This window comes from Eutrema salsugineum, unplaced genomic scaffold (assembly GCF_000478725.1).
Source record: "Eutrema salsugineum unplaced genomic scaffold, Eutsalg1_0 scaffold_12, whole genome shotgun sequence".
NCBI classification, from domain to species: Eukaryota; Viridiplantae; Streptophyta; class Magnoliopsida; order Brassicales; family Brassicaceae; genus Eutrema; species Eutrema salsugineum.
Window position 1 is genome coordinate 1,419,215 of NW_006256895.1, and position 21,146 is coordinate 1,440,360.

At 35.7% G+C, this 21,146-nt stretch overlaps 2 protein-coding genes across 2 annotated transcripts; both read right to left on the reverse strand.

Moving 5' to 3' along the window:
- Nucleotides 1–12,044: 12,044 nt before the first annotated feature.
- LOC18025623 (serrate RNA effector molecule) lies at nt 12,045–16,316 on the reverse strand. Its single transcript, XM_006408600.2, has 12 exons — nt 15,815–16,316; nt 15,340–15,440; nt 15,052–15,109; nt 14,751–14,825; nt 14,592–14,666; nt 14,459–14,506; nt 14,209–14,277; nt 13,323–14,111; nt 13,189–13,237; nt 12,813–13,081; nt 12,558–12,716; nt 12,045–12,413 (listed from the first exon to the last, which is right to left on the reverse strand). The coding sequence occupies exons 1-12, from the start codon at nt 16,210–16,212 to the stop codon at nt 12,353–12,355; spliced, it is 2,151 nt and encodes a 716-aa protein (XP_006408663.1). The 5' UTR covers nt 16,213–16,316; the 3' UTR covers nt 12,045–12,352.
- Nucleotides 16,317–16,878: 562 nt separating this feature from the next.
- LOC112089292 lies at nt 16,879–20,468 on the reverse strand. The gene is made up of 2 exons (XM_024160361.1): nt 20,415–20,468; nt 16,879–19,122 (listed from the first exon to the last, which is right to left on the reverse strand). The coding sequence occupies exon 2, from the start codon at nt 17,749–17,751 to the stop codon at nt 16,879–16,881; it is 873 nt and encodes a 290-aa protein (XP_024016129.1). The 5' UTR covers nt 17,752–19,122; nt 20,415–20,468.
- Between the last annotated feature and the right edge of the window lie 678 nt (nt 20,469–21,146).

Here is a 21,146-nt window from a genome sequence, read left to right on the forward strand (position 1 = left end):
AACTACGCCAACTACGTCCGAATCTCATGATAAACTATACAATGTCTGCGCTTAGCTTGTTTATTGATTGACATAATCTTTTCAAGTCAAGCTCGGTTATTACCTGAAATGATTGTTATCAAATTCTAACCTTTTGTTAGAATGTCAAGAGATGGGTTTGAAAAACTTTAGTATGATGTCTGGTATTTGCTTGTTTGCTATAGTATAGTTAAATGCTCTTGAAACTGTCAAGTTCCATGATGAAACATTTCTAATTCTATTTGTAACATTGTACTGCTCCTTTGGTTTAGCTAAATTTGCGTCTGGCTTCTCTAAGCAAACAGAACATGAACTCTTTTTAACTGTTGGTAGAGACACATTCTTTAACCCTTATATTGACATGTATTGCTGGCAGTAACTGTACTAGCTGTAGCCAAACTAAGACACACATTAAATAAATTTCAGTTCACAAACTTCAGTGCATGTAATTCGTCGTTTGTTTGTCCATTATTTTCTGTAATGTATATAGTAATACGATTGTGTAACGAAAGATGGAAAAGCTTCCTGCAATTTTGGTTGTCTTGTTTGGTTCCATGAATTTAACATACTGTGATGCTGTGCATTGAACAGGTAAAGTATCTGAGATGGGAAAATCGGTGGCTCTAAATAGAAGACTAGTTTCTCGTTTGATGGATTTCGGTCACCAGCATGATTAAAGTTGTATTGATTATACAATAAAGTTTACTATTTAACTGGATGATCTCAGTTTACACTTTCTTATAATGTTTATTATAATGTTTGAGAACTATGAGTCTATGATAATAAGAAACATAGTTCAAAGTCTCATGATCTCTTTTCACCTGTGAATAATCAAACAAAACTAACCAATTCTATCTACTTGACCTGCTTATCTTAAAACATGTAATCTAGAATCTAACCAAGGGGAAGTTAATAATTAACAGCAAATCAAACTTAAATCTGAAAGAATACAATATATTTGATTTCAATGGCCATACGATATAAGACATGAAGAACTCTTGGAGCCTTTGGTTCCTCTGTCATCGAACTTAGATATAGATGGCTTCCTACGATCGTCCGATAAGTGCCATCGGAGAGCGTGGTACATGAGGTGAGTGTGAGATTCGTGTTGGCTACAGGATTGGCATCAGACATCTTGGTGCGTTCAAGGAAATCCGAAATATAATATTCTAGTAAGAAGTAGACCCGGGGTTGAGCGTGTAGCTTCTATTTGGAAGAGAAACAGTTGCTTAAGATGTCAATAAATTGTTGAATCTTGTATCATTCATGACCGGTGGTGATAATGCCGTCTACAAAGAGCAGGACATGGAGAAAAACATAGCCGGTACGAATAAAGATGTGTCAGTCAGAGCATTGGTGAAGCTAAATTCCAAGAGGAAGGTCCGCAGCTAACTAACGGTACCAATCACGAAGAGCTTGCTTGAGGCCATATAGTGCTTTGCGAAGTTTGCAGACATAACCGATTTTATCCTTGTCATTAAGCAGGTTAAACCATTTGAACATCGAGTTAAACCATATAAATATCCCTGCAAAAAAAAATATTGTTGACATCAAGTTGCCTTAGAAGCCATCCTCGTGTGACGATAATATCAAGTACTAACCGAATTGTAGTGTGTTTGATGACTGGTTTGAATATTTGGTCTTTGGTGAACACCTTTGGCAACGAAACGAGCTTTAAAAAAATTTACCAAACCATCAGTATTCCGCTAAATCCAAAAGATCCACTGTTGCCGATGAAGTTGTACTCCGGTTTTGGTGGAATTATTTCCCAAGTGTGATTCTGGACTTCAGCGAAACTAGAATGAGTCTTAGATTGCCCTGATTCTGATACCAAATTTACAGACATATAGTGAATACAACCACAAATGAGGCTTATTAAGCTTACATATGTATTAGTTTCATGTTGTTTTCATCGACAAGCTAGTACAAAAAGTATGTTCAGTAGTTGCCACCTAGTGAATCATTCACACCAGAAATCCTACCAAGCTAAGAACAAAAGAATATAGAGAAAAACTCAAGAGGTCATAATGCTGAAAGTACTTTGAAACTCCAAACAAAGAAGTATTGTCTTGGTTATAGAGCTAAAACACCTCATTATTGGGCTTTCCTCAATATTCTTATAACCTACTGTATAATGAAAAACAACTATTTGTTTGATATTATTTCCAAAAATATATAAGATATAAAGCATGATATCTTGGTCTCTGATCTCAATATACACTATGGAAAGTACATCTTCTTTAATAAACCCAACTCCTTTTAGAAAATCAACCTTCTATAAATAGATTACCTCTATGAAATAAAATATGTGAGTGCAGATAGTAAAATCTCAAACATCCAATTACTCTTACTCAATTCATATAAAGATTTCACAAAACCGAACTCCACCTTCCCAAAAGTCATAAAACAAGTGTTTGGTCCTAACAAATGGAACAACATTTGGTTCCAGCAATGAAAATAGAGCAGATGATCACTCTCCACATTAATGGGATGATTCACCAATGGAGAATTCATGTCTACACTCACATATATTATGGAGCAATACAGCTGGCATTGATTCTTCATGGAAGAATCGCTTTACTCGAAACAAAATCTAGAGAATACTAGCATGCTTGCGTATAAACAATTCAAACAACCTTGAATGCAGGCACCGTATTTATCACACTCTGCCCAAATCTCAACATTGCGCTTGAAGACCCACAACTACCAAAATATGCAAATCCAGTTATAAATCACAGGTGTTCTTCAATTAGAAAGCTCTAGAATCATGATATGGACCTAAGTCTCCCACGAGACATAGGAAATGCACTATTCATTCAACTTGTGGGGAATCCTTAGTGGGATGTGGCACAAGAGGTTTTGACAATTTCATCTCTGATAGGGTTTAGAATTTCATTCGGCGATTTTAGTTGAATGAGTAGTGCATCTCATGTGTCTCGTGGAAGACTTAGGTCCATAGTATAATTCTGGACTCTATATGCTATCTGGTAGTAGAGCGTTGCTACATATGTATTTTCTACTTATGGAAGATTTGTAACTTGATTTGCATATTTTGATAAAGTTGTAGGTCTTCAAGCGATTGTTTAAATTGTTCCTATGGAAATATGTTGGTATTCTCTATATCTCGTATCAAGTAAAAGGACTTTTGCCACTACGGTAGACTTTTTCTTCCATGAAGGATCAACACCAACCGTATTGCTCCATAATATAGATGGTGTAGCCATGAGGTCTCAATTGGTGAATCATCCATTTGTTAAAGCAGAGAGTGATCATCTTCTTTGTTTCCGTTGTTGAAACCAAATATTGCTCCATTTGTGACGCTAGAATCAGCTCTCTTGCACCATGTTTGCTTTGACCAAATAATTATTTTATGACTTTTGGGAAAGTGGAATTCAGTTTCGTGAAGAATTTATATGAATTGAATAAGGTAACTGGGTGATTGAGATTTTACTATTTCGACTCACATATTCTATTTCATAAAGGTAATCTATTTCACTAGAGGTTAATTTTATAAAAAGAGTTGGGTTTATTAGAAAAGATATAATTTCAATGGTGTATATTGAGACCAGAGACCAAGAAATAATGCTTTATTTCTTATCTATTCCTTGAAATAATATTAAACTAAGAATTGTTTTTTATTTTATATTAGGTGCTAAGAATATTGAGAAAGCATGCATGAGGTGTTTTAGCTCTATAACTAAGGCAATACTTTTTTGAGTCTCAAAGTACTTTGACCATTATGGCCTCATAAGTTTTCATCGATATTTTTTCTTCTTAATTTAATAGGATTTCTGATGTGGAGAATCCACTAAGTGGCAACCACAGAGCATACTTCCCATACTAGCTTATGGATGAAAACAACAACAACTTGTATGCATAATATTCCTTGGAAAGATAAAATCTAAAGCTTAGACTGTCATTTCTCTGATGCCTTATAAACACATAGTGAGTACAAGGAAGGAGGGTCATTAGGAATAAATATGTATTAAAAGAATATTTAAGAAAGGAAATAGATGATAATAAAAAATGGAAACTATTTTCGACCAAAAAAAAAAATGGAAACTATATTGAACACTCAGATATTACAAGAACCTTCAAACTCTCATAAACTCACTTGGCTTATTCTATCCTTCACCCAAACTCCCTTATTTAGATGTTGATTGGTTCACCGTCTGTAACGTTTGCGATTGGTAGTAGTAAGTGGTGTTTCATAACAATCATATAAATTTCTTTAAACTGTTCAGTATCGTTTTATACCATTGAAATCCAAAAGCTGCTTACGCAAGCATTTGCGGTTGTGGGCGGTAAAGGATGGGTAAAAAAAAATCACGCTAGAAAAAAAAAAGAAAAAAAAGATCATGTTAAAAAAAAATATGAAATTCTAACTCTACTGTATAATCTCTTATATATATAAACCCTAACCCTACCACTTTTTCTATCAAGTTCTAGTCTTCGTACCCTAATCATGGTTTCCATACCAGTTAAAGAAAGTCAAAATACAAGAGTAAGTGTCATAATATTTTGAAGAATTAGATCTATTGAAAAAATTTTATATCAGGCATATGATAAACCCTGAAGATCCACGTATTTGAACAAAAAATTTCCGATTTGTTATATTACTGGACAAAATTTTGGGTAATGTTCCCAACAACTGAAATAAAACATATCATTATAAATTTATCAGTTTTGAATAATTATTCAGTATTTATTTGTGATTTTTTATTATTAATTATTTTGAACTAATGATTCTAATATTTAACATAATAATATAGTTTTGTGTTTTTATAATTATATATTATATTTATTTTAGTAATTTTATGTTTAGCCAGTCAAAAATATCTCGCAAACAGACTTGTTTTCAACAGTTAAACCAGTCGTGCAAATCGTTAAATAACGCTCGAAATTGTGATTGTCCGCTTCTGCAAACTCCCGCACTCGTAACCGTAACCGTTGTGTTAACCAGTCAAGCCCTTATAATACAAATCCTAAGAAATATCTTATGGAATATTTTACAAATTCTTTATTCTTAACTTATTCAACATGCATATAATAATTTATTATTATTCACACAAACACTTGAAGCAAACTGAATAGTTTATTAGAAAGATAAAAAGGTGAAACAATGAAGCAAAGCATATAAGTTTCTATAGCTCTAAGACATGATCTGTAATCATCAATAACATAACTCAAAAAAAAAGAATCAAGCAACCATTGCATAAATCAAATGTGTGACCTTAGGTGATGATGAACCTTTGAAAGGTATTTCATGTGGTTACTGATTCTAGACTAAAACATATGTATGTATTTCTGAATACATCAATTTTTAAATCTTGTGATACTTACTTCACAAAAAAAAAACAAGAACAACATTTTAAACAGAGAAAATTGAAGTAATGGGGTTAGCATGTGGAATAGTTATATAAATGAAATTAATTGAAAAATTAAGATTAGCCAGATAAATTGACTGCTCTATTAACCATGCAGAAGCTTGACCCTCCATGAAGATTAGCCAGATAAATTATCTATCATTGTATCTTTATATAGAATAAAATGAGTTTTAATGATCCAATTAAAATGAAGTATAACACATCATCTTTAAAATATACACTATGATAAATGAACAACTTATTAAAACATAAAAAAAAAAACGCCACATAGATTAGAACATAATCTAGTCAACACAAAAATACACATAAAATTATTGTAAGCAGATTTTTCGTTTCACAAATAATAGTATACTAGGTGATTACCCGCACCATATGCAAAGTAAATATTAATCATAATTTTTTTATTTGAATATGTATATATATAATGTATATAAATATGACTATAAATATATTAGCTGATATTTATAATTACAAATATATTGCTGATTATGCAATTATAAATAATAATTAAAGTTATATTTATTTTGCAATACAATTATATAAATGTTAGATAATTGTGGGTTTTATAATTAATTTTAATTGTGTTTTTTATATGAATAAAATTACACATTAAATATACTAAATTAGATTAATACGTTATATCTAACTGGTCTAACATCCGACTAAGATACTTTGCTTTTTGATATCAGAAAATTTGAATTACAATATATATGGAAATATTTAGGTTTTTTATTATTAAATAGATAATGTGATTATTTTTAACAAAATTACAATTAAAGAAAGATGAAATAAGAAATATAATGTTTAGTAACATAAGTAATATTATGTATTATTTTTATATAAATATGTTGATAAGAAATAGAAAGAAAGAGAATATTTTTACAAATTAAATATTTGAATATTAAATATATAATTGATATAAATTAATCTCCAACCAAATTAAGTTAATGGCATATGATGTAATTAGTCTAGTAAATTAAACCCATTTTTAAAAAAATATCTGAGAAACTTTCTGAGCTTGCACTAATGTAAATCACACATGATACAAAGTCTTTTTTTTAAATGTCATCCTCAAATAATAATAGAAGATATTTGTTTTTTTTCTGAAATTAGACATGTTCATTTGTTCATTTCTGTAAAAGTATAATATGAATTTTATCTTTTACATCTGATTTAAAATTCCGAGAGGAATGTTATGTGTTTCGTAACGTTTTAAAATATTGATTATATCATATAAACATTTCGATTCTTCTCTAGCTTTGTACATAATGCACATAACGCAGTCACTAGATCAATGGTAGAAAGAGATTAATAAAAAAGAATAGTGGCTAAGAAGAATGTTTTGTTAATCAGCTAATTAATGTCCATATACTTTTGCTATCTGATACAAATTCTCTTAGAATTAATAAAGGAAAATTAGAAAATGTTAAATAAATTTTGTATAGAGTAAACAAATCTTTTAACGAAGTCTGCAAATTGCAATCATCATTTTTAGGGGTGGCCATTTCCGTTTTTGATTTAGTTTTGGTTTAGGTTTTTACGGTTTTATAAAAACTTGAATCATATAAAAACCATATACATTTTGGTTTTGGTATGGTTTGCTTTTTAGGTTTTTAATAATTTAGATGATATAAAAACCGATTGTAATTTGGTTGGTTCGGTCATGCTTTTTAAAAAAAAAATTTTAACTTTCAATCATAGGAAATAAATGAAAAAAGGCAGTTTTCATTAATAAAAACTTAAATAGGTGCCATCAATTTCTAATTTCACTTATTATTTATAGTCATTGTTTTTAAATCTGAAATTTTAAATTTATAAAGTACACTATAATAACAACTTCAATGAAGAAAGGATAAATCCAAACCAAAAATATATAGAATTATTTTAATTTTGATTAAAAACCAAAACACCATTCAGTTTTACGTTTTTAAACCAAACCAAACTAAAACCAAAACTTAATAAAATTGGTAAATAAATAGTTTTTCGATTACACCATAACCAAACCAAATCATTTATTTTCGGTTTAGTGTGGTTTATTTTTTTTCTTCACCTCTAACCATTTTCTTAGAGTACATTCGAAATGAGTAGATACTATAATAACGACAAATACAATAGATAATCGGAAGCCTGTAGGCTCAAGGCTGTACAATAGACTCTACATTAAACTCTTTTTTAATTTAGAGTTCTTTAGACTCAACAGTTTGCAGACTATGGAATGCTTTTCTCAATTTACAAGTATTGGAGATACATGGGTATTGGAGATCAGATCTCATACAATTATTTTTGAGGCATTAGAAAAATGAAATGAAAGGGAAAGAACTTGTGTAAGAAGTAACGATTGCCTCTCCGGTATTCGGCATCTGATGTCGGTGCCGTGAGAGGATCTCTCCCTTCTTAGCTCTTCAAGGCAACTGTGGTGAGCGAAGCAAACCACAAATTTCAGCTTTTCTCTCCGGCGACGCTGTGTTGTGGATAATTTCTTCGACGAGACGAACAGTACCTTGAACCCAAATGATTCGAAGTAGGTGTGCTTATTCCAAAGATCCAGGCCGCTTGAGGACTGCGGTGGGACGACGGTGAGCCGCCGAAGGAGAGAAGTTGTGGTTGAGCCCAACTGATCGACAAAAGTGCTCTATTTTCTAGATCCGGGCTGCTTGAGGACTACGGTGGGTGAAAGGTTGGAGCCGCCATAAGTTCGAGGTTGTGGTTGGAGTTTTTTGTTTTCGACGGAGGTGTTCTTACTCCGAGATCGGGCTGCTTGAGATCTGCGATGGGAGCAGGGGCGGACCCACATGGAGGAGAGTGGGGTCCCAGGCCCTCTACTGATTTGAGAAAAAAGTTTTTTTTAAAAGGGGTTAGAGAATATTCTCATGAAAAAAAAGGAAAAAAAGGAAAAAAAAAAGATTTGGTAGATGTGGAGCCCACAGGATTTGGAATCAAAAATTTTTGATTCTTTCTAGAATCCCACATCGAAAAAAAAATAAAAAGTGAGAGAATTTGGATACTATAAATAATAAGATAACCACACTAATATGTACTTATAAAAATTGTCATCTGCACCAGATTTATATAGACTGGGCTAACCAAAAAATACTATTGGTAATTATTTTTGGGTTACAATAATTTTTTCTTTTTTAACCAAAAAATAATATTATTATTATTAGTAAGTTAATTTACATCATTTATACAAAATAAATGATGTAATATACTATTTTTTAGTGAGTTAACTAATATGCTAAAATAATTTCTGTTTTTTTTTTCAGATAGGCAATGGAAAGATATTTCAAAAAAATATTTCCTGAATGTGATTCAGAGAATTTGTCTGGTGATTTGGAGAAAAGATCTTTTAAAAGAAAAGTTCTTGAAAATGATTCGGAGAATGTATCTGATGATTTGGAGAAAAGATCTTTTAAAAGAAAGGGTCCTGAAGATGATTCGAAAAATTTGTCTGGTGATTTGGAGAATTTTCCTTCTGATCCTGCAGATAGGAAAAGAATATTGGAATATCATGCAAATGAAAGAGACGAAGTAAGACGCAAATATCTGATGAAAGGTCCTTGTCAACCTCGTGGTCATAAATTTCCTCCTAAGATGATCGGAAATAAATTAAGACGATTTAATTCATCTTGGTTTGATCAGTATGGTGATTGGTTGGAATATAATGTGAAAAAAGACAAAGCATTTTGTTTGCTCTGCTACTTGTTTAGAGATTTCACTGAAAATAAAGCTGGAAGTGATGCATTTTTGACAAAAGGGTTTGATAGTTGGAACAAGACAGAGAGATTGCATAATCATGTAGGGGCGGTGAATAGTTTTCACAATAGTGCATTGAAAAGAGCTGATAATCTGATGAAGAAAGGACAATCAATTTGTCATGCTTTTTATAAGCAAGAAGATGCAGCAAAAAATGAATACAAGATCCGATTGAATGCTTCAATTGATACTTCTAGATATTTGCTACGACAAGGATTACCGTTTCGAGGTCACGATGAGTCAGTGGATTCAACTAACAAAGGAAATTTTTTGGAGCTTGTGAAATACACTGCTGAACAGAATGAGCTTGTAGTAAGGTTGTGTTGGAGAATGCTCCCAAAAATAATCAGATGGTGTCTCACGAAATTCAGACAGAGATAGTTCATTACTTTGCAGAGGAAATCATTGAGTCAGTTATTCAAGAAATTGATCATGGTGTATTTTGTTTGTTGGTGGATGAATCTGCAGATGTTTCTGATAAAGAGCAAATGGCAGTGGTCTTTCGCTTTGTTGATAAACATGGGATAGTTAAAGAGAGTTTTATTGGTCTTGTTCATGTGAAAGAAACATCATCTTTATCTCTCAAAATGTGCTATTGATTCATTGTTTGTTAAACATGGATTGAGTATGAACATGTTAAGAGGGCAGGGATACGAAGCGAGTAATATGAAGGGTGAATTCAAAGGGTTGAGAGCTTTAATTTTGAAAGAAAATAAGTCTGCTTATTATGTTCACTGCTTTGCTCACCAGCTTCAATTGGTTGTTATTGCAATAGCTAAAAAAAAATTAGAAGTTGGGAACTTCTTTGACATGATTGCTGTCTTGTTAAATGTTGTTGGAGCTTCTTGCAAGAGAAAAGATATGGTTCGAGAAGACCATCGGAAAAGGATTGAGGAAAAAACCAAAAAAACTGAAATTAAGACAGGAAAAGGGTTGAATCAGGAGCTTTCATTCCAAAGACCCGGTAAAACTCGTTGGGGATCTCACTATAAAACATTATTGCGTTTGGTTGATCTATTTCCTTCTGTCATTCAAGTGTTGGAGTACGTCGAAAGCGATGGGAGTGATAGTACTAAAAGATGCCAAGCTAATGGTCTTCTCAAATACTTTCACACTTTCGATTTTGTGTTCTATTTACAGTTGATGTTGCTTCTTCTTGGACTCACAAATACTTTATCAAAGGCTCTACAAAGGAAAGATCTGGATATTCTGAATGCTATGTCACTAGTAAAATCCACCAAGCAACAATTGTACAAGCTCAGAAATAATGGATGGGAATCTTTTATCAACAAAGTTTATTCTTTTTGTGAGAATTATAAGACAGAGTTGTTGGTTATGGAAGACGAATTCATTGATTCAAGAAAACCAAGAACGAAAAGCAACAAAACCATCATGCATCATTACAAAGTGGAGTGCTTTTACATTGTATTGGATATGCAAATTCAAGAGTTTAATGATCATTTTGATGAGGTAAATACTGAATTACTTGGTTGCATTGAATCTTTGAGTCCTAAAGATTCATTTCATGAGTTTGATCAGTTGAAAATTATGAGACTGTCTGAGTTTTATCCAGAAGCTTTTAGTTATGTTAAGCGGGTATCTCTTGAGCATCAACTTCGTATATACATCGACAATATCCGAGAAGATAAAAGATTTTCAAATTTGAAGAATCTTGGAGATCTTGCACGGGTTATGGTGGAGACAAAGAAACATCTTTCGCATCCTTTGGTTTACCGACTTTTGAAGCTAGTTTTGACTCTACCTGTAGCTACCGCTATAGTTGAAAGATGTTTTTCTGAGATTGTGAAGACTGTCTTACGGAACCGAATGAGTGATCAGTTTTTAAATGATTGTGTCGTTTGTTTTGTTGAGAAAGAATTGCTTGAAAAAGTGACAAATGAAGTAGTGATGAAAAAATTTCAAAATATGAAGCCTCGTAAGATAATTTTGTAGGTTTTTTTTTATTTAAAATATTTTATATAAATTATTTTTGTTATGTAAAATATTATGCCTCCGACTAAAAAAATTTCTAGCTTCGCCACTGGGTGGGAGATTGGTAGTGAGCCGCCGATGGAGAGAGGATGTGGCTCCGCGATATTGTTCAGGAAAGAAACCGTCGAAGGGGTTTTGGTGGGTGTGTGTCGCTTGTCGAGAAAGTCCCGCGGAGGTTCTGGAGGACCATGCGGATCTGGTGTCTGGCAGGGATAACGGGAGTGATTTCCATGTTCAGTCTGACCCGATTAGTTAATTTTCTTGGTCGGATTGAGGATCGGGCTTTGAGGAGAAGCTGTTGGAGACGGTCGGCTAGGCTTTGTGGCATCGTTTTTCTTTCCGGTGCTCAATCATGTTTGGTCTGGTTTTCTCTCAGTTTCTGGTTTGGTATTTTGTTTCTAGTTTAATTCATTCGTAAACCCGGTTATTCCTGGTTTGTGTTGATTAATTAATATAAATATTATTTTTTTTAAAAAAAATATATATATATAATTCCAATCTCCCAAAAAAAAAATAACGATTGGCGTAAATAGTGGTATTGGAGATACATGGGTATTGGAGATCAGATCTCATACAATTATTTTTGAGGCATTAGAAAAATGAAATGAAAGGGAAAGAAATTGTGTAAGAAGTAACGATTGGCGTAAACAGTGAAAGCAAATGACATCAAATATCTTCTAAACTCTGAACAAGTGATCTAACAGAAAGCTGAGTATCTAACAGAAAGCTGAGTATCTTTCAGGACCTACTGTTAATATTCATAAACAGGTCATGATTTGTTGTTTGAGTAAAATATTGGCAATTGGCGTGTCAGAAAGCAGCTAGATTTGAACCCAAAAAAAAAAAACAGCAGCTAGATAAGATGGCATGAAGAGTTATTAATATTGGGAAAATCTCATGAGTTGTATTTCCGAAAATTGGAGTTTTGAAGGAGGCATAGTAACTATGTTGATGATACTGGCAATATTTTTTAATACAAGAATTCTCATGCACATTTATGTAATCGTCCAAAACAGATTTTGGTAAGCATATGAAAATCAAATAAGCAAAAAAAAAACGAAATATATATGGAGTGAGTGAAAATTAGGAGGAACAAGACAATACAACATCGACTGACATGTAACTCCGCTGGCTCACATTCTAACATGGATCCTTTGACCCGACCAGAATGGGTAGACTCGCAATCTCTATCTTTCTCGTGTCTACAAACTCCTGTAATCAATTACAGTCACCTCTTCCTCTGGAGCATCAAGGTCTTGGTAGCTGCACCATTTTCTCACAAAATTAGTTTCTTAGAGACACTGCATACTTGCTCATATGGTTGCTGACTCTAGACTGCACCACGTTTGATGAAAAGATGGAAGCCATGTGTGATATATACTCAAAGCATAGAGTGAAGTACGTTACCTGCGTAGCCGTCTAGGATCCTGTCTAAAGGCCGGAGACATAAGAAAAGGGGCTGCTCCACCTCTGCCGCTACCTTCAAAAGAAGGGTTGGGTCCACTCGGGTCCCTAAACATCTGCATCGCAAACTCAGGCGGTGCTGGTACAAATGGTCCTAGTGGCCTGCCCACATCATTATTCAGACAGCATTACAGATCATCTACAAAACAGAGGAATTATTTGTTTTACTCTTAATGATCAGAACACGCGAGAGCCTACCCGGCACCAGGAACAGGCATCAGCACTGGTGGTGGGTTTATGTCCGACGAGTAGGGAGGAACATGAACACCGGCTTGTCCACCAAATGCTTCGTAACCACCTTCCTGGTTTGCACCATTAGGACCATCACCATCCCCTCTCTGTTGATCCTCTGACCGGTCAACTCTGTCATTTCCATTGGCCCGTCCATCACGCTCTCTGCGTCCACCTCGATCATCCCTTAATCTGTTTTCCATGCCTGGTTTACGTCTCATCATAGGTCTATCTCTCTGTCATAAGAATATTTCACCCGAATAAATACAACTACAAACAAAGCTAGACAAGGGAACACCCAAAAGCACCAGTTCCATTCCACAAAGAAAAAAATATCACGTACCGGGCCAGATTGCTGCGTGGCTGGTTGTCCTCCGGGAGCATTAGGATCACTGCAAATGGCACATAATTTTTTTCATTACGAGTCGGTAAGAAATGACAGAAGAAGAATGATTCCAAGAGAAAAACCCAACATACCTCGTATAGTTCTGAAAATACAGTTCTTCCCGCACTTTGCCAGTCAAATCCACGACAAGCTCAGTGTGTTTCAGCTTGAGATGCTTGTACACAAACTCAGCAGCATGAAACAGTTTCGTACAGCCTTTAGCTCCACAACCATATTTCCAACCATACTTTTCATCCCTAATCTTTCGGACATGAGGATCTAAAACTTCAAGAGCAGCAGCATCTATCTTCTCTTTGGCAGCCATCACTTCAAGGGGATCTTGACCTTTCAACCTCTCTTGCCAATGAGAATCAAATTTACTTTCGCTCTCATCTCCTTCTGCATCAGAGCCTTTTCCCTCAGCTCTCACATGCCGCAGACCCTTAGACTCATTTGTTTCAACTTTTCCGTAATAGTCCACACCATGAACACGCCAGAGGTACGTGATAAGTGTGTCAAGCAATTCAACACCCTCTAGGCCTTTTACAGATGTCAAGCCTCTTATGATTATAACTGGACCAGTGGAACCAGTGGGTAACTTATCTCTACCCGACTTTTCAGATTCTGAACCAGATAAAACGTTTTCCACAATCCCTTTCTCAGTGTCTAGCTTACGCACAAGGGCTTGTGCTTGATCAATGTCAGTTAGGATTCTCTTTGGATCAGAAGTGAAACTGGGTGCTTTCGGCGCCGCTGAATGCTCAATCTCTTTAGCTCCACCCTTACCAGGTCTTTTTCTTTTACCACCATTAGCTGCTTCATCCTCGGAATTTGGCTCACTAGTCCGGCCTGATTTATTCAATGATGTCACTGCAGGACCTCTGGAACAACATATGGAGCGGAAACTGTGAGCTTTAGAGATAACAGAATGGTGATTATCATACATATGTGGAGTAAAGGCCAAGGAAATTATCTTACAAATCTAGTGTTCCACTCTGTAAATCAAGTAAAAAATCTTTCGCCACCTTCCGTGCTAGTTCATTCCTCCTGAAAGTTTCAAAGAAGAATATATACAGTCAACATTTTGATTTTTTTTATAAATGAAAGATAGAAAACTAAAACCAACAGTGTAATACAAAGACTACAAAAGATCAGTGTTTAGTATTACTATTAAACCAATTAAGCACAAACACAGGGTCCAACTGCTGCAAATGGCTCTTGAACTCACCTTTCTATGACAGAGAGTAGGTTTGTTGGATGATACTTATCTTTCAACCTGGTTCGGTAACATAGATAAGCATGTCAGTAGCTTGCAGAATTTCCCAGAAGAATGTAAACAATGGAAAGATAGTGGAAGTCACCATTCTTCCTCTTTGTGAGTGTTAAAAAAGACACGTTTCTGTGTTGTGATATACTCTGACTTATACTCTTGATATCTGCATTACGAAAAAGGCATTACCCCAGCAGCTTTACGAGACAAATGATTAAGCAGCAAGACTAAGTTGCAGTGATAACCATACCTGCGTTCAGCTTCTGATGGCAGTATATCATCTTCCAACTCCTGGATAAACTGTTTGTATGACATCAATCCATCCCTGCATATAGCAAATACAACGATATTTATAGTTAGATGAAACAGCAAGGGCGTCTACAACATCCCTTGTTTGAATAATGATAATCTGATCAACTGTGTCTCAAACATTCACTATTAACTTTCCGGATCTATAAGGAAAGAAAACATATATGCCTCATCGAAGAAAGAAGATTCTACAAGGGATAAAAACAACAAACCCAAGAATACAAAGATGATGAAACTCTAACCTTTGAGTACTTCCACTGTTGGAAGCATCACCATAGCCTCCACGACCTCCCTCCCAGTCTGCCATGAGAAATACACAAAAACAAAAAGGGCAGATATTGGTATATCGAATGTTTGTTCACAAAAAGAATGTTGAATTAAGTGCTCAAACTGTTTCCAATCTACAGTTTAAAGAAAAAACAATTTATAAGGCCGTCTAACGAGGGATAAGTGCTCAAACTAGTCAAATGAACGAGGAAGTCCCAATTTATAAATACACGATGCAAAATTGCTACCAAGAGATGTCTCACCCTGATAGCGACCCATAAATCGGCCATGAGGCCTATCATCACCATAACCAGGCCTCCCACCCATTTCACGATCATATCCTCCACCATAGTCATATCCAAACCTATCAGTCGAAAAGAACAATGATGAACCGATTAGAAAAGCCCGAAGATAATGGTTTGATCTTGTTCATTGTTACGAGAGGACAATCAGAAGTTTGAGAGACATTGTTTGATCTTCTACAGTGAAGCACTTGTTTATCCACAGCTAAGCAACAATGCAACTGACATGCTGTTTACGCAATTCTTATTCTTCAAACACCAAATGACAATGAATCTTAGTTCAATCGATAACTTTGATGTAATTCGAATCAAGTTTGAGGGTTTAGAGAGTTATGAGTGATGTAATTTCATTCACAAGCTTGACGTTTCAATTCTCATTCTTACGATACTGAAGCAGAAGAAAGAAGATCCAAGCATAGCAGATGAAGAAGATTACCTTCTATCGGGTGGGCCATAGCCACCACGGGGACAGCCACGTCGACCATCAAAGCCATTATCGTCCCTCCTATAACGCTTGTGCGGAGGCGAGCGACGCATGGGAGGAGAGTGCCGCCTATCTCTATACGGTGGTGGAGGGCTCCCGCTAGGCCGCCTCTTGTAATCCCTGCGGGGCGGCGGGAGCGGCGAACGGTCACGCTCACGGCGATTGGGCGGACGTTCGAGGTCTCTTTCGTCACGCCGCTCGCGGGAATCTCTCTCACGGCGGTTAGGAGGCTGTTGCTCTTGCTGTTCCTGCGCCGGTTCCTGTTGCGGAAGAGAGGAAGGAGGAGGTGGTGAGGAAGATGTGGTCTTCTCCGGAACGGAATCGGCCGGAGGCAGAGTCACATCGGCCATTTGGAGAAGAAGATCGGAACCCTAAATCGGGGAATCTCGCTATAGGAGGAACTCCAAAAGCCTCTTTTCTTTGCCTTTACGGATACACAGTGAACCTATTTCAACTTGGCCTTAACTCAGAAGAAGCCCATCTCCGTCACCGTGAAAAAGTTATAGGTTTTATTAGTGGCATCTATTTTTTTTTCCAACACTTACCATATTGGTCCTGGTGAAGTAAAACACAAAGTGAAAATTAATAAGGCATTCCTGCACCAATATTTTTAGTGAGGATGGAAATTTTTGATTACACATTGATGATACCAAAACGGTCTTGTTCGAAGTTTGACCAAAAAGAATTTTTGCACAATAATCATTGAAGACGGGCTTCAAACATTTTTGGTGATAAGATGATAATAAATCTCTGTGTTATTTTGCTTTGTCAAATTCGTCTTGGATAATTTAGTTTCGAAGAGTTCACTTTAAAACCAGTTGAACAAACCTAAACTGCATAGCATATAACTCACACCGTAGAAACAACCATAGACTTCAGCTAACTGAGCTACTAACAACCAAACGGTAAAATAAGAGAGACAAAAATTCTTTTTTTGTATCAAATATAAATTATGTTCAAACCAAAAAAAATCGTTTTTACAATGAATGCAGCTTTAAGTTAAAAAAACAAAAGTTTTAAAAGATTCTGAAAACCATTCGTAATAGATGCTCAGGTGGACGGGTAGAAAACCACACGATTAGCTCATCGTATGATCGATCCTCCTTTCTTCTAATGGTAGTTATGCGGTTACGAACAGTCTTGTCAAGTTTAACAAGCCGGGATGTTGAGAGTGGATTGTCCCCGTGTCTACGAGCATTGTGTGCCCTCCATATATAATAGATTGTAGCTTGGAAAGTGTATAAAAGGTGACCCAGTCTAGAGCTGTGTAGCAGAGTGATAAGATCCTCCCAAGTCGTTGTGTATTCAGGTCCAAGAAGGCGAGCAACCAGAACTTTCCATACCTCAGAGGAGAAGATACACGAGAAGAACAAATGTTGTCGCGTTTCCTCGACTCCGTTTTGACACAAAACACAGGCATGTTGTTGGCCTGCATTCCACTGCTTCATCCGATCACCCGTAGACAACTGGTTCTGAATAGCGATCCAGGTCAGAAAAGCGTATTTTGGCGTCGAGTGATGAAACCAAACGCCTTTGTACCAGTCATTCTTCGGGTATCTTCGTCTGATGTAATTATCTCCTGCATGTTTCCATAATGAGATATCCATTCCGTCTCTTACACCAGCCTGAGTTCGAGTTGCTATTTCTCGTTCGATGTTGTTGAGAATTGTAGCTCTGTGGTGTCTCCTGCGTGAACTAAGAACCTCAGCTAGAGTGGCTTGAAGTCCAATTATTCCCATGTCTATTGTCCCTCTCACTCCCGTATGGTCCAAAATCCTTCCTAAAGGGGACCAATTATCATACCAGAAAGAAATACTATAACCATCTTTGATCTCCACCTTATGAAATCCCCTCGCTTCCTCTCTGAATTTAAGAATTTTTTTCCACATCCATGAACCCCCACTCGATGTTTCCTATAAATACCATAAGGAATGGTTGTTGATGATAGTGCTGTGAACCCATTTAACCCACAAAGACTCACAGGATGAAAAAATCTTCCATATTAGTTTCAGACATGAAATCTTATTCACCTCTTTTAAAACTTTCAGACCCAAACCTCCCTCACATTGTGGCCTACATACCACCTCCCATGCTACTTTAGCCTTCTTCGGGTTGAGACTCGGACCAGACCATAGAAATGCTGAGCATATTTTTTCTATCTCCTTAAAACAGGCACTCGGAAGTCTGTACGCCGTCATCCAAAAATTGCTCAGACTTGCAATCACTGAGCTAAGCAATTGTAGTCTCCCCGCAAAAGATAGGAACCAAAATTTCCATGAGCTTATTCTGGCTTTGATTCTGTCAATCAGCGGTGTATAGTCTGCCCTTGTGATACCCTTACTTAGTAGCAGAAGCCCAAGATACCGAACGGGTAGCTGCCATGTCGCAAATGGGAATCTCTCTGGGATTTCCTCTCTATTTCGATCTGAACCCCTGCCAAATAAAGAGTGGATTTCTCCATACTTATCTTCAACCCAGATAAGACTGCAAACTCGTCAAAGATCCTCATGACTCCTTCTACTGATCGTTTGGTCCCATCAATGAACACCATTAGATCATCAGCAAAATAGAGGTGTGTAAGCTGTATAGTTTTGCATTTAGGATGATACCCAATCCTGCCATTAGCTGCTGTGATATCAATCAAACGGGATAAAACACTCATGCATGTGATAAAAAAATAAGGAGATAAAGCACAGCCCTGTCTTATCCCCCGCTCACTTCGAAAAAACCCTGCAAGATCTCCATTGACTTGTACTGAAAAAGAAGCCGTGGAGACACACAATCTAATCCAGTGAATAAATCTCTTCGGGAAGTGAAGTGCCTCAAGCGTGTTCAGCAGGAAATTCCATTGGACAGAATTAGTAACCCTTTGATATATCGATCTTCATTGAGCACCTTGGAGATATAGTCTTTATGGTAATCCTTTACTAGCTCTGTAGCTAGTAAAACATTCTCCATAAGAAGTCTCTCCTTAATGAATGAAAGTAGATTGATTCTGACTTATAAACCTTGGCAGAGACAAAAATTCTTTAGACAAAAGCTTTATCTCCGATAGGAGGAACACATGCCCAAAAAAAGAGACATTTCTCTTAAGAACATAAAAAAAATATCACTAACGTTAGACGAATCATATCCAATAAACAACATAATGGTTGAAACAAGTATGGGTAGATCCGCTGAGACTGGAAGGCAAAGCCTCTAAATCTTCAAGCCCTTAGTTGGATTATCATGCCGCTGATCCAACCAACCAGCTGGTATCCCTGTAACAACTGAAGTGCTTACGTTTGAAATTTTTAAACCCTACAAAATGCAAGTGAATAGCGGTGCATTGTAGTACTAATGGGTTGATCAATGGGAGACTAATAACTAGCACTATAGATGTTAGACAATAAACAATCTAAGAAAAAAGATGAATTTTTAGTGTCTGATGACGGAGGACAAAAAATAGTAAGTAAAAGACCATAACTGAATGCAAGTAAGGCAATGAAACAAATGTTGGGCATTACAAAATTTGCAGGGTTCATGGATCGTTCATCTAAGGAATCTAAGAATAAATAATCAACTAGGAAAAGTTCTTAAACATGAATTTCTAATGAATAATTGATGTACTATCGCAGAACCAATTATCTATATCTAACAACTTAATAACTCAACTCTCGTAGGTGGTTAAGAAATTTAAACATGCAATAAGATCAGGTTCGATAAGTTCACAAAGTCCTATAACTCAACTTTTGCAGGTTATAATTTGATGCTCATCTAATGCTAGTTCAATTAAGTTGATTGATTCATCACTTTCATGGCTCTATCCTCTCTAGATCAGTAGCTAGGTCGTGAATCTAACCACATGCAGTAAGCATAAACATAGATGAAGAATTTCCTAATAGAAAATATCCTAGATCCAGCCACCTAAACTATCAATAAATCATGAGATTCCCTTTGAAAGAATCCTTAAAACCAACTAATAAACTATTTGTGCATGATGAAAGAAAGCATACAAAAGGATGTCAAGACGTGCTTAATCATAAATAAAGCTAATGAATGAAAAGGGTTAAGAGATCTTCACATGGAAGTACAAGAAAAAAAGATCTTCTCCCTAAACATCAAAAGCTAAACAAGATCCTTTATTTGACATTGAAATTCTATCTTTTGTTGAGATACAAGCTTTGTTTCCTTTGTAATTTACGACATGGTAAATTTTTGAATCCAAGTGTTTCTTTGACCAAATAGGCTCTATGAGAAATTTAGCTCTGTCTATTAAGCCTTTTTCTAGAAGAAGTCTACTTCTTCCTCAGATTAAGTGTGCGTCTTATAAAATGATATTTTCTGTCCAAAATCAGAGGAAAGCCTCGAGATCAAAAAATTATAAGAATTTATGGAGGTGTTTAGGCTTAAGCTAATATGAATCTCCCTGAATCGGCAGTCTAGAGACTGGATAAGACTGAATAAGCCTTGTAAGTAACAAATTACTTCAGAGATTATAGAAGTGAAGGGTCACACAAAATATGCAGAATTCCTTTGATATACCAATCGATTCTCTGAGGATATGACATACCAAAGAGAATCGACACACTTGATGAATATTACACGCCAACAAGCAAAAGAGAAGAAAATCATTCTCTAAACCAAAGAAGAAAACAAGTTTTTGATTAAACCTAAGGTTGAGTTCGAAAATAAGCATACAATGGTTTTTAAAAGCAAACAACAAAAAGTAAAAGCACAACAAACAACTAACAACTACCAACTACTTTTATTAAATGGTCTAAAACTTGAAATTTTGAGTTTTCTTTCTTTTTGGTCGAAATTTCTAGTTGCTTGACCTTGGGCTTTGTTTATTTGTGGGCTTAGAAAAGATATGATCCAACTTTGCCTCATTAAAAACCTATCACTAGAAACCTACTGGGACAAAACCAAAGATATCAAAAAGAATATAAAATTGGATCACAAGCTCACTTACTCTTCTTGGACTTGGATCATAACTAAAGTGTCTTCTTTTCCCTTCTGGTACAAGTAGGTTGGTCGAGAATATACTTGGTGAAGTAGACCACCAACTGCTTCCTTGAGCTTCTTGAACTCTAGCTCGGGTCATGAGACCTTCTGGCAGAAGTAATGCTTCATCTGTTTAGTTCAATCCATGATCAAATCATAAACTAATATGGAATATTTTCTCACGAGTTGATGCCATTAGGTTTGCTTTGCTTGACACTCATATTTTCTATGAGGAGTTATAATACACTGATAAGTCGACTAGATTGTAACATCCCAAGAATCAAAAATTATGGCTTAA

What these genes read in the sequence shown, in the direction of transcription:
- LOC18025623 (XM_006408600.2), bottom strand. Translation starts at nt 16,212, where the DNA reads ATGGCCGATGTGACTCTGCCTCCGGCCGATTCCGTTCCGGAGAAGACC. An exon ending in CCATCAGAAGCTGAACGCAG is followed by an intron (nt 14,667 to 14,750) that starts GTATGGTTATCA and finishes TTCGTAATGCAG; the next exon opens with ATATCAAGAGTATAAGTCAG. An exon ending in ATGCCTGTTCCTGGTGCCGG is followed by an intron (nt 12,717 to 12,812) that starts GTAGGCTCTCGC and finishes TGATGTGGGCAG; the next exon opens with GCCACTAGGACCATTTGTAC.
- LOC112089292 (XM_024160361.1), bottom strand. Translation starts at nt 17,751, where the DNA reads ATGTGGAAAAAAATTCTTAAATTCAGAGAGGAAGCGAGGGGATTTCAT.